The 12,790-nt window shown below is 34.4% G+C and overlaps 1 protein-coding gene across 2 annotated transcripts in view; it reads right to left on the minus strand.

Moving 5' to 3' along the window:
- Tfb1 (transcription factor B1) overlaps nucleotides 1-12,790 on the minus strand; it is a 165,134-nt gene that overhangs the window by 18,342 nt on the left and 134,002 nt on the right. For both annotated transcript variants that reach the window (XM_090414441.1, XM_090414442.1), the window contains exons 12-13: nucleotides 4,188-4,303; nucleotides 3,879-3,971 (exon numbers count right to left, since the gene is read on the minus strand). In XM_090414441.1, the coding sequence (XP_090270567.1) occupies nucleotides 3,879-3,971; nucleotides 4,188-4,303 (209 nt within the window). The remainder of the gene's footprint in view (nucleotides 1-3,878; nucleotides 3,972-4,187; nucleotides 4,304-12,790) is intronic.

A 12,790-nucleotide genomic window follows, 5' to 3' on the forward strand; every position in this document is an offset into this window, starting at 1 on the left:
CACCTTGACATATGCCTTTTCCAGATCTACAAAACTTAAATACAGATCTATGTTATTCCCATGATTTCTCAACTGTCTGTCGTAAAGTGAAAATCTGATCCTGACAGCCTCTATATTTGGCCTGAATTCAAGTTGTTCTTCACTAAGATTCTCTTCCGCAATCCTTCTGAACCATTTCTCAAGTATACTTGCATATATCTTACCAGAAACACACAGTAATGAAATACCTCTGTAATTCTCACATTCAGTTTTATTTCCCTTTATATATATATGGAAACTATGAGAGCTCTACCCCAATCATCTGGGATCGTCCCTCTGTCCAGGCCTTCTGAACTATGTAGTGCAGCCACTGTATGGCTTTTATAACTCCATACGTGAATATTTCTGGTCAAATATCATCTACTCCTGCTGTCTTTCCATATTTCAAGCCTTTGATGGCTTTTTCTACTTCAAGTATGGATATGTATTCTGGACTGCATGCCTGGTCAGTGTTTTTTACCACTGTGCTGTCATCACTGCTTGTTTCATTTAGCAGTTTTTCAAAGTAATTACTCCATACGTAAAGTATATCTTTTTCTCCTGTTTTCATGTCATCTTTATCATCTCTAATTCCTTTTAAAACATTCTTTCTTCAATTTATGAGCTTCTTCAACAACCTCCAGAATATTTTGCCACCTTCTTGATATTTATTTTCTATGTTCTTGCCAAAGTCCTCCCATGACTTTTGTGTTTAGCTAGTTTTACACAGTGTTTAGTTTTCTTGCATTTGTCTCTGTATTCTCTAAGAGCACAAGCTGACTTATTTGCCAGGAACTTTTGATATGCTTTCTTCTTTTCCTTCACTTTCTTTTTCTTTAACTTCCTGTGTCCACCATGGAGTTCTGATTTTTTTATCCTTGCACCCAACCTCACCACATGCCTCTCTGGCTGAATTTCTAAAGTTCGGTTCCTGTTCTCAAACTCTTTCATTTTTTCTTCAATAATATTTGTGTATTTTAGTGTACAGTTCACACCTGAGAGCTGCTCAACTTTTATTCTCTTTAAAACTTTCTTACATGTTCTTCTTTTCAATATGAAATTCAATTTTATCCTGCACAAGATTAAATGGTGATCACTTCCAATTTCAAATCCTCTGTACACGCTGGTGTCCTCCACCAGTGGGAAAACATCACTATCACCAATAACATAGTCAATGAGCTTTTGTTATTCCTTGCCTCTTCTCTCCATGTGAATTTGTGCACATTTTTATGTTGGAACATTGCATTAGTAATAACCAGTCCATGTCCTGAGCAGAAATCCAACAGGTATTTGCCATCATTATTAGCTTTGCTGTTTTCTCCAAATTTTCCCAAAATATTTTTGTATGTCTGACAATCATTTCCTACTCTGCTATTTAGATCCCCAACAAGGACCAACTTTTCCTTTTTCAATGTGTCAGTTGCTTTCTCTAAAGCCTCAAAAAATTCCTCCACTTCTACTTTAGTAGAACCTTCTACTAAATACTTCCACATCACTCTACTTGATATTGCCTGCCATTCAAGAAGATTAGCCTCATATTTAGTGTTGAATACTATGGCTACTCTTGATTTTCATTGGCTGAATATAACACTTTGTATTTATTGATCAGAAAGATCTCACCAGTTTTTGTCTTTTTGTTTCAGTCATCCCTATTATGTCGATCTGGTACTTATCCAATTCCTCAGTTAGCTTCATTCCTTTGCCATTCAAACTTCTTATGTTGATAGTGCCGATCTTTAACTCTGGTGATGTTGAGTTGGAATGTGTTTTCAATTTGTTCCAATAGCTGACTTTTTGCTGTTTGTCCTGGTTCCCTGGCAAAAACAACAGGGGCCTTGATTAACCAGGCGATGCCCCAGCCAGCATGAAATTCTGTCATGTTGTACCATCATTTGAAATTTAGGTTTAAGTCAATAAGAATACAATTTGGTCAGTTGTTCATGTAGATACCTAACAGGGTGCACCACGAGAAGATGAAGAATGGACATTAGGTCAGAAGCCCTAGTCAGTTCTCCCCATTGCTTTGAAGGCTATGTAGAAGTCTCCTCTCAGTTATATAGCTTTGACTCCACAGTCTGGTGGAGTGATCTTAACATGTTCTTTTTGAAGTCTTTATTTACAATTATTTAAACAAAAATATTGAGATAGTATATTAATGCATGTCTGAATACTATTTTATAAAATAAGTATTCAGCTATCTTTCAAACAGATATTGAGTAAAATTAGTTCAAATTTTTCCATATTATATTAATTATTAATTAATAAGATACAATGTGATGCCAAAATTAAACTGCCCCAGAGGCAACTGGACACATTTCAAAACTTTTCATACTAAGTGCATGTGGGAAAGTTATGGAAAGCATACTTTATGATTATGAAGCAAAACTGCTTTTAAGCTCATTTTAGAGGAATCCACAAACAGGCACCAACGTTCAATTCATAAACATCATTTATTTCTTTAAAAAAAAATGTAATCCACAATAAATTATATTATTCATTTCAATATATGAAGTTAGGATACTGTTCCTATTATAAAAAACACATTTCTGCTCTCGGAGCTAGTAAGTTCCATTTTGAAAACAAGATTTATGCAATCAAGATTGTTGTTCAGATAAATGCAAATTTTTAATAACATCATTTAGTTCCTTCTGTTTGTCATTAATTTCATAAATGCTTTCATGTGATGATAGAATCTTGTCCACAGTGGAAAAGAACATTCATCACTTGCAATATCTTGCAAATTCCAAGTTAAGATAACCAAATGCTTGTTTCTCAGATTAAGGATTTTTACATGATTTTGTTTTTCTCTCTGCTAGATCATCAGCATCTCAAAACTGTTGACCATACAGACTAACCTTTTTTCATCTTGTCTTCTATTTAATTCAAAGTAATTTATGTGTACAATTCTAGTGTGCAAGCAATGACATGTTGCTGCTTAACACTTGCAAATAAACATACAACAAAAGCAGCTGCTTGCACCTGTTTTACAACCTCTAACTTTTCTGAGTGCAAGTGAACTCTGAGTGAGTTTATCTTCAGAAGTGTTCCAACATATGCAAACCATGTCCCATTCATTTTTAAACCAGTATCTTTATAGTCACAATAGCTACTGTTGGAGGTCAATTAAGTGATAATAATGTAACATTTTATTATTATCATTATTGAGTAAACCATGATAAAATTTCAAAAACCTATGAAAGAGCAATTGCAAACATAGACTTGCAACATGTAAACATAGACATTCTAAAGGACAATTTTTTTTTTTACTTGCCAATCATTATTATTACTAGTTTCTTATCCAAATTTTCAATTTTGTTGTTCTAAATGGTTCCAGTAACTGACCTTTCACTATTCACCTGAGTTCTCTGATGAAAAGAATGGGCTGGGGGAAGGGACCTTTTTCTTTTTTTAAAGTGGCCAACATCCCAGCTAGTCAAGCACAACATCTGATAATGTTGTAGTATCATATTTGTGTTTTTCTTAAGCCAATGAAGATAATAATTTAGTCAGCCAAATCCAAACTGCCAGCAGAATCTCATTTGTTCATTATCCAGAGTGTACATAATAATGGGATATGCCACAGAAAGATAAAGATTGGATATTAGATAAGAAGCCCTGATTGATTCTCTGCATTCCTTACATGTTTTATTCAAGTCTCATCACAGTTATCTAGTTTTGGCTCTTAAGTAACCCTAGGTTTATAGTAGCTCAAAATACATTGGAAATATCTAAATTAATTTCACTTTCAAAATAAACTTTAATTTCAATTTGTTGACCAGTATTATTTAATGATACAAAAAATGTTGCAATAAAATGTAATCAAGTTCTTAAAATGCAAAGTAATGATGAAAATAATATACCTCAGTGCTTAGGTGATCCCTGAGAAGCCTATCATGGAATGGCTGAAGTTTTGCACACTGAAATCTTTCTAACGTACTTTGCATTCTCATTACCTGAAATAAGTAAGTAGCATTATATGAATACTAACATATTCAAACTTTTTTTAAAAAAGGAAACAAAAGATTAATTTAAAAAGGTAAAAAATGGGTGTTTTAAAATTGTAATATACATTTTAGTGTGCAATAATTTCAAGCACATAAAATTTATTCAAGAGAACACAGAATTGTTACGCTATTTAAATTGAAATGTATAAAGACACATGCACACACCTTATCTTCTAGCTGTGGAGTAGTAGCAGGAAAACAAGACCAGAAGTGACGTAATATTTCAGAAAGGGCTACATACAGCTGTTTCAGCTCATTTTGCACATCTGTTGGTACAGTGCCTATGAAATGCAATAAAACTTTAGTATCATGGAATAGAGTAGTTCAAAATTATGCATTTAATTTTTATAAGGTAACTTTTCTGTTTAGGTATATAATTAGTTCATTTATTAATAGGCTCAGTAAAAGTCTGTTAAAATGTACATATTATTTGATATCATAAGCATCTTAAATCTAATTTAAAAAAATTTATAAGGTAACTTTTCTGTTTAGGTATATAATTAGTTCATTTATCAATACTCAGTAACAGTCTGTTAAATGTACATATTATTTTATATCATAAGCATCTTAAATCTAATTAAAAAAAAAAAAAAAATATATATATATATATATATATATATATATATATATATATATATTGTATACACATCTCTGTGGTCTGTTCTCCACTGGACTTTGAATTATGATAGTTAATTCAAAATAACCACAATAGAACTTCACCATTCATTAGCCTGCAAATTTCTGTCTTGAAAAAAAAAAAAAAACTTCCTCAGTCTATAGTTGTCTACACCAGTGTTCCTTGGTGCAAAAGTTTTCCTAGATTGCCAATAAATTCTAGCAGTCTGCATTAGGAAAGCACAGTCATTTCAGACTGTTATAGACAGAGCAAGGAGAAGGAAGACCTGGTATGTAACCATTTCATTATCCTGTATCCAACATTCCGAATTAGTCTGGATACTGTGCCAGCTATTATACCAAATTTGGAGAAAACTAACAAAAAGTTGGGATCCAGAGAACAGGAGAATAAAATAGCTCAACAAACTCATGTTAATCCTTTCTTTCAAGGCTACATGGAATGTCTAATCCATCATTCTTGTTGAGATTAGGGTGATGGATTTTACAAAATCCAGGTGCACTGGATTTTGTAAACCCCCAGGTGTACAAGGTAAGGAAGAGGATCTTTGGATGAGCTGAGTATACACTTTAATTTTGCAGGAGGTTTGAAAGTTGCCTTAATGTTGTATTTCTGTAGTGCTCTATTTTTTAAAATGTAATCTCTTATATTCTTCAATCCCTATGTCTCTTTGTCTCTCCATATACCTCCCTTTGATCAGATTCCACACCGAATTTGATATCCATAGGTCTCTTGGTCTTCTAATTGGGCCTAGATACTTCTTATCTGCATCCTGTATTATGACCTTGACTCCTTCCCAGAGCATTTCAGGTGTGTTCTTCACTAGTCTCCAAAAGAGCATCCAGCCATGTTGATGTGTCTTATGTGAGCCCACTAGAGATTACTCTGACATTAAGTAATTCCTAGTGGGATGGGTCTCACTTGGAAGGTTTCAGAGCATGTCTTACTTTGGCTCTTACTATCTGGTCTGTACAACAGTCTGCTCTAAGACAAGTATACACATCAAAGATGCTCATCATCCACCACTGTAGTGCCTGGATGTAATCAATCTGGTGCCTTGACCTATTAATGTTAGACATCCAAGTATAGGTGCACCACAAGTGCTTCTGGAAGCAGATATTGATAGACTAATCTGTTAGTATGGACAAATTCCAACAGACTTTCACCACTAGTGTTGCATTCTCCGAGACAAAACCTACCACACACTGACCTAAATGACACACTCTTTCCCACTTTTGCACTGAAGTCCCATAAGATGAAAAGTATGATATATCTCTCTTGGTAGGCAGTCCAAAACATTCTGAACTGTGGAATTCACAGAATTCCACACTCTCTTTATCAGGCCTATCTATGTGGGGTGCATAAACAACCACAATTGACACATTGGTAGGGTGAGCCTTAAGTCTACTAAAAAGTATCCTGTCATTACTGAGATTATAACTGAGAAGAGCTTTTGCCTGATATTTCCCCCAATGCCACAGCTTCTCTGGGATGCTTTGAATCATCCCCTGAATAAATAACTAGCTCACCATCCGGTCTTCTGAAATGACCTTCTCCATTTTGTCGTCTCTGTAATTCCCAGGATGTCAATTCTATACCTCTCCATCTCTTTATAGACAGTATCAAGAGTGCCCACCTGGCTCCTGTGCATTTCATGTAGCTATGTAAAGTTCACCTTTTAGGTTCATTCTTTGTCTTCGGTATTTCTCATTCACAGTAACACTAACTTGTGTTGGAGACTGTAATATAGTTCTTGAACAGGACCCTTTGCTTAAGCTTGAATGCGACTCTGATTATTCTGTGCAACAGTTGATATAGCATGAATTTTATTATAAGGCACAACCATATTAGGATTTTGGAATAAAGTCACTGGAAGCAAATATAGTAAGGTTGCACAGGTCTTTTCCACAAGTTTGGAGGTTTTGATCAAAATTCATCACTCTCAGACTCATTAAGAGAAAATGTACGAAAGCAAAGCCCCATATAAAAGTAGATAAACAAAAGTAATGGGAAGACTTTGATAGCAGATATGGAGGAAAGAGTATACTGAAAAAAGCAATCAGAAATGATGAAGCTGACATGAAAATGAAGATATTCTAAATATCTGGACTTGGAAAGACAAATGAAACAAGGTTTGACTTAAGAACGATAATCCTAACTCTTCACATCTTTTTAACCAGTTCTCCTAAGTACATTCCTCATTAATGTATTTAGGAGTACATGTCAATATCTGAGATTAAAAAAAAAAAGCCTTAAAAACCTGAAATGTGGAAAATTAGAGTAGCTGATATTCAAACAGAAATATTCAAGTATAGAGGTATAAAAGTTTTATACCTCTATAAAACGTATAGAAGTATAAAAGTTTTATACCTCTATACTCTATGCTATGTTTTATAGCAGTGGCAGTGCATAATTCAGATGGCCCGCTGAGAAGGTCAATTCCAGATGACTGGAGTAAAGCCATCTATTGTATGCCCACCGTTTGTAGGTCTCTCCTTGGCATTTTGCCAAGAATAGTCGATTCATGCTGAAGGGGAGAAAGAAATGAAGGATGTACAAATTGGTTGCCAACATGCGAAATCACGTGCTTTCTTGTCTGTCACTGTACTAGTAGTAACTTGATTTTTGTTGTCACTTTTTTGCATTATTTTTTTATTATTAATTTGTATGATGGATCCAGTACAGTCAACAAGTTCTGTTGTTAAATGTTTCAGTAGCTCTTGCAAAAAAATATTGAATAATGTGCTGACATTCTGCGAAAAAGAATCGTCAGAAGGCAGTCTCCTTGTTCCCCTTTCTCAAGTCATAAAACATGCAAGTGCAATTGCAGGCATATCGGGGTCGACTGTTAAAAGAATTCATAGGGAATCAAAAGGTGAAGGTAAGCCGAAATTTAAATCTCCTAAAAAAAAAAAAAGTGCCAGAGTAAAGAAAACCATCGAAACCGTAGCTTTGAATGATTTTAAGAACTATTCACGAATTTTACATGGTCGAGAAAAGAGTGCCAACTGTTCCGAAACTGATTCCTGTGCTTAAAGAAAAAATTAATTTTCCTCGGAAAAGAGAAACTTTAAGGAAAATACTTCATGAAATCGGGTTTTGTTTTAAAAAGTACCAGAAAAAAAGGAAACTTATCATGGAGCGAAGTGACACTGTTTTATCTAGAATGCAGTATTTGAGAGCAATAAGATGTTTCAGGGAGGAGAAAAGACCGATTGTGTGTCTAGATGAAACTTGGATTGATAGTAATTTAACTTATGGAAAATGTTGGCAGTCCAAAGAACAATGTCGAGTGCTACAAACTGGAAATACCTCGCAGCGCATAATAATTTTGTGTGCGGGTGGAGAAATGGGTTTTTTTACCGAATTCAAACTTACTATACAAAGTCAATTCAACTACCGGAGATTACCATGGGCAAATGAATTCTAAGATCTTCGAAAAGTGGACAGAAGAAAAACTGATTCCAAACCTTCCTAAAAATGCTGTTGTTATAATTGATAACGCTTCATATCACACTATTCAATTAAACAAAGTTCCAAATTGGTCTAATAAGAAGCAAGTTCTTATGGATTGGCTCTCTGCAAATAACATTTCTCATTCCCCAGATATGCAAAAAATTGAATTGCTTAATTTGGTCAAAAGAAACAACTAAACTATTTAAATCCGACATGATGCTCAAAGGGCATGGATTTCTAGCTTTGAGGCTACCACCATATCATTGCGATATTAATGCTATTGAGTATGTTTGGGCAGAAGTGAAAAGTTTCATTCGCTACCGCAACGTAACTGGGAATATTGACATGTTGAAACTTTTTAAGCTTTCAGAACAGGCGATTGAAAGTATTACAGTTCAAAACTGGAGAAAATATTGCTCTCATGTCACCTCATTGGAAAATATGTATTGGGACAGAGACAGAATTATCGAAGAATTATGCGAACCTTTGGTGATCAGTTTAAGTGATGGCAATTCGGACACCGATTCAGATGACTCTGAAGATTAAAAGGATTTGATAATGGTATTTTTTTCCAACATTTATTTTGCATGGGTTTGTTAAAAGACTCACAACAAGTCATAAATAATTAATCGGTTTTCTCAGTTCTCTTAACTGTAAGTTTAGAATATCCAAGTTCATTTGAAAAAATTTCTATTTTTCTGTATAATTATTTTTATTTTATAGAAAACTTTCTTAAAAATAAACTTAGTTAAATTTTTGTTTTATGCTATACCTTTTTTAATTTTGTTAATACTCTACATACATTTTTCCAACTGTTATACAAGCAAAATAGTTACACTTTAAAACAGCAATGTTTGTAAAAGAAAAGCTAAATTTTCCGAACTGTAATAATAAACAAACTCATCCCAGAAGACAGATTGATTACCCTATTATTGGAATGGATTCTCCTTTTTCTGAAATGCGCAGAAGTGTCGAAGGATTTCCAATCGGTGGGCGAACTATATTAAAAAGGAAATCAAACTCAATAATGCAAGAATTACAGCGGAATATCCCTATATTCCAGGTAAGAATTATGCAAGCATACTTGATACTTGAAAAAAGATGTCAAGAGTAAGAGACCACTGTTCAGTCAATTTTTCTTGTATCGTTTAATAATCTTTCAAAGTCCAGATATCCAGAATATCTTTATCTTCATTTTCATGCAACTTTATTTTCTTTTTCAGTACTTTTCCCTCTATATCTGAGTTTTTTCAATATCTTCCAAAAACATATTGCCACCTGCTTGATATTTATATTCTATATTTTTACCAAAGCCTTAACATCACTTTTGTTATCTACTTTCACACATTACTTTGCTTTCTTACATTTTTTTCTGTATTCTTTCATAGCACATGCTAAATTATTTGCTAGAACTTTCAATATGTTTTCTTCTTTTCTAGGACTGTCTCTTTAACTTCTTAAGTCTACTAAGGAGTTCTAATTTTTTTCTCCTAGCAGATAACTTCACCATGCCTTTCAGACTTAATCAGTGTTTTCTTCAGGGTCTTCACTGAGTCTTCAAGGTATGATTCTTGTTTTCAAACCCTTTCATTTGTTTTCTTGAAAAATATTCGTATGTATGAGTCAACTGTTCATCTTCTGAAAGCTGCTTAATTCTTTTTAAACATATTTCTCTTCTCCATAAGAATTTCATTTTTATACTGCTCAAAACTAAAGAGTAATCATTCCTTTTTTTTTTTAGGAAAAAAAAAAAAAAACAGTTTATTCTCCATGTTGCACTTTAATGGAATGATTTACAGCACAAATAAAAATAATTAAACAACAAGTTTAATCGATTTCAATATTTCATCTCAGTCACAGAGACATCATCAGAAATGCAATGTTAAAATTGTAATAACGTACAAGAAAATACATGGAAGAAAGTAGAATAAATAAAGACTAAAGTCCTATTTGAGGGTGCCCTCCATGGATGCTTTTGGCTAGTCTTAGATGATGTTAGAGCAGGAGCCCTTTTGGGAAGTTTAATAGAATTGTATTTATTAAGATTAGGCTGGTTTTTTAAGTCTGCTGCAGATTTTAAAGGAGTCGTCCTTCAAGTTTGTATTTGTTGCAATGGAGCACGATTGGTTTCTTCCATATGATTCAGTGTAAGGTATCCAAGACATGGTCTGCTAGACCTGATTGATCATAATTGTGGCATTGGATGTATTTTTTTGTGTTCTTCTAGGCAGATCTCCCAGTCTGACCATAATATGATAATCTGCAAGAACAAACAACCTGTAAACACATGGAATAGAGAGGGAAGGAAATGGATTTTTCATCATCATCAATTCCTGCCATGTGCCCTCAAGGGGTGTACAGGATATGATAGTACTATATGAAAAAAATTACATCATTACTAACTTTCTATCTACAATTTTCCTCCAAATCAGTCTGTTACTTGTCAAGACTCCAACATTATCATGTGTTATATTTCTATTGTCTAAGGCACTTTGTACCGTATCAATCCACCTATATCTTGGTCTTCCTCTGGGTCATTTTGCTGCTAACCTGGCAGAGAACACTTCTTTTGCTAATCTTTCTTCGCCCATTCTGTTTAGTGACCATACCACCTGAGATTAGCTCTGCTAACGCATTCCTGGATGTTGACAATGTCAAGTTCTTTCCTAATATCCTCATTTTTAATATGATATTGCCATTGATGCCATCTGTTCATGCTTATAATCTTTCTCAGGACTCTCATATCTGCGGTCTCTAGTCTTTTGTCAAGTGTTTTACTTCTGACCCAGCTCTCAGATCCATAAGTTAAAACTGGTTTGAACGCTGCCTTGTATACAGCTAATTTAGTGTTCCAACTAATTTCTCTCTTATTCCATATGAATTTATTCAATCGACTTCCTACCATAGCAGCTTTGCTGATTCTGTTGTTTATTTCTATATTTAATTTACCATCTTCAGTAAAAATCGTGCCTAAGTAGCTGAAATGTTTCACTTGTTCCACAGGTTCTCCATTCACAACACAGTTGACATTTTCAATGATTCTGCCTATTTTCATTGTCTTTGTCTTTTTATTGCTGACCTTCATACCAAATCTATTACAACAGCTATTCAATTTAGTCAGAGAATCTTGCAGACTTGTAGCGGATTTATTTAGAAGTATAACACCATCCGCATAAAGCAAAGAGCTGACATTAACATCTCCAATTTTGATATCTTTTTTAATAGCGCTTTCCTTCATAATGTGATCCATATAGATAATGAATAACAGAGGGGATAATGTACAGCCTTGTCTCACACTAGATTTAACATTAAACGATCTTCCTGTAATACCTTCAATTCTAACTGCTGACTTACAACTCAAATAAAGACTAAGTATTGCTTGATATAATGCCCCATTGACACCATATAACTGTAGCGTATTGAATAGCTTCTCTCTTGGCACCTTGTCATATGCCTTTTCCAGAATCGACAAAACTTAAATAGAGATCTTTGTTATATTCCCATGATTTTTCAACTATTTGTCGTAAGGTGAAGATCTGATTCTGGCAGCTTCTATTTGGTCTGAATCCAGCATGTTCTTCACCAAGCTTTTCTTCCACAATTCTTCTCAACCGTTTCTCAAGTATACTTGCATAGATCTTACCAGGAACACAAAGTAGGGAAATACCTCTGTAATTCTCACCTTCAGTTTTATTTCCCTTTTTGTATATGGGTACTATGAGAGTTCTACTCCAATCATCGAGAATTCGTCCCTCTGTCCAGGCTTTCTGAACTATGCAATGCAGCCACTGTAAGACTCTTATACCACCATACTTCAGCATTTCTGGTCCAATATCATCTACTCATGCAGCCTTTCCACATTTCAAGCCTTTGATGGCTTTTTCTACTTCAAGTATGGATATGTATTCCTGACTGCATGCCTGGTCAGTGTTTTTTACCACTGTGCTGTCATCACTGCTTGTTTCATTTAGCAGTTTTTCAAAGTAATTACTCCATACTTCAAGGATAACTTTTTCTCCCGTTTTCATATCACCTTTATCATCTCTAACTCCTTTTACAGCACTCTTTCCTCCATTCCTAAGCTTCTTCAACAACCTCCAGAATATTTTGCCACCTTCTTGATATTTATTTTCTATATTCTTGCCAAAGTCCTCCCATGACTTTTGTTTAGCTAGTTTTACACAGTGTTTAGCAATCTTGCATTTGTCTCTGTATTCTCCAAGAGCACAAGCTGACTTATTTGACAGGAACTTTTGATGTGCTTTCTTCTTTTCCTTCACTGCCTCTTTAACTTCCTGTGTCCATAAGGGAGTTCTGATTTTTTTTATCCTTGCACACAACCTCACCACATGCCTCTCTGGCAGACTCAATCAATGTTTTCTTCAGAGTTTGCCATCGAATCTCCAAGGTTTGATTCCTGTTCTCAAACCCTTTCATTTTTTCTTCAATAATCTTTGTGTATTTTAGTCTACAGCTCACATCTGAGAGCTGCTCAACTTTTATTCGCTTTAAAACTTTCTTACATGTTATTCTTTTCAATATGAAATTCAATTTTATCCTGCTCAAGACTAAATAGTGATCACTTCCGATTTCAAATCCTCTGTACACTCTGGTGTCCTGCACCAGGGAGAAAACATCACTATCAACAATAACATAGTCAATGAGACTTTTCTTATTC

This window comes from Typopeltis vanoorti, chromosome 25, assembly GCF_054136105.1.
Source record: "Typopeltis vanoorti isolate ZY-2024b chromosome 25, IOZ_Tvanoo_1.0, whole genome shotgun sequence".
Classification (NCBI taxonomy): Eukaryota; Metazoa; Arthropoda; class Arachnida; order Uropygi; family Thelyphonidae; genus Typopeltis; species Typopeltis vanoorti.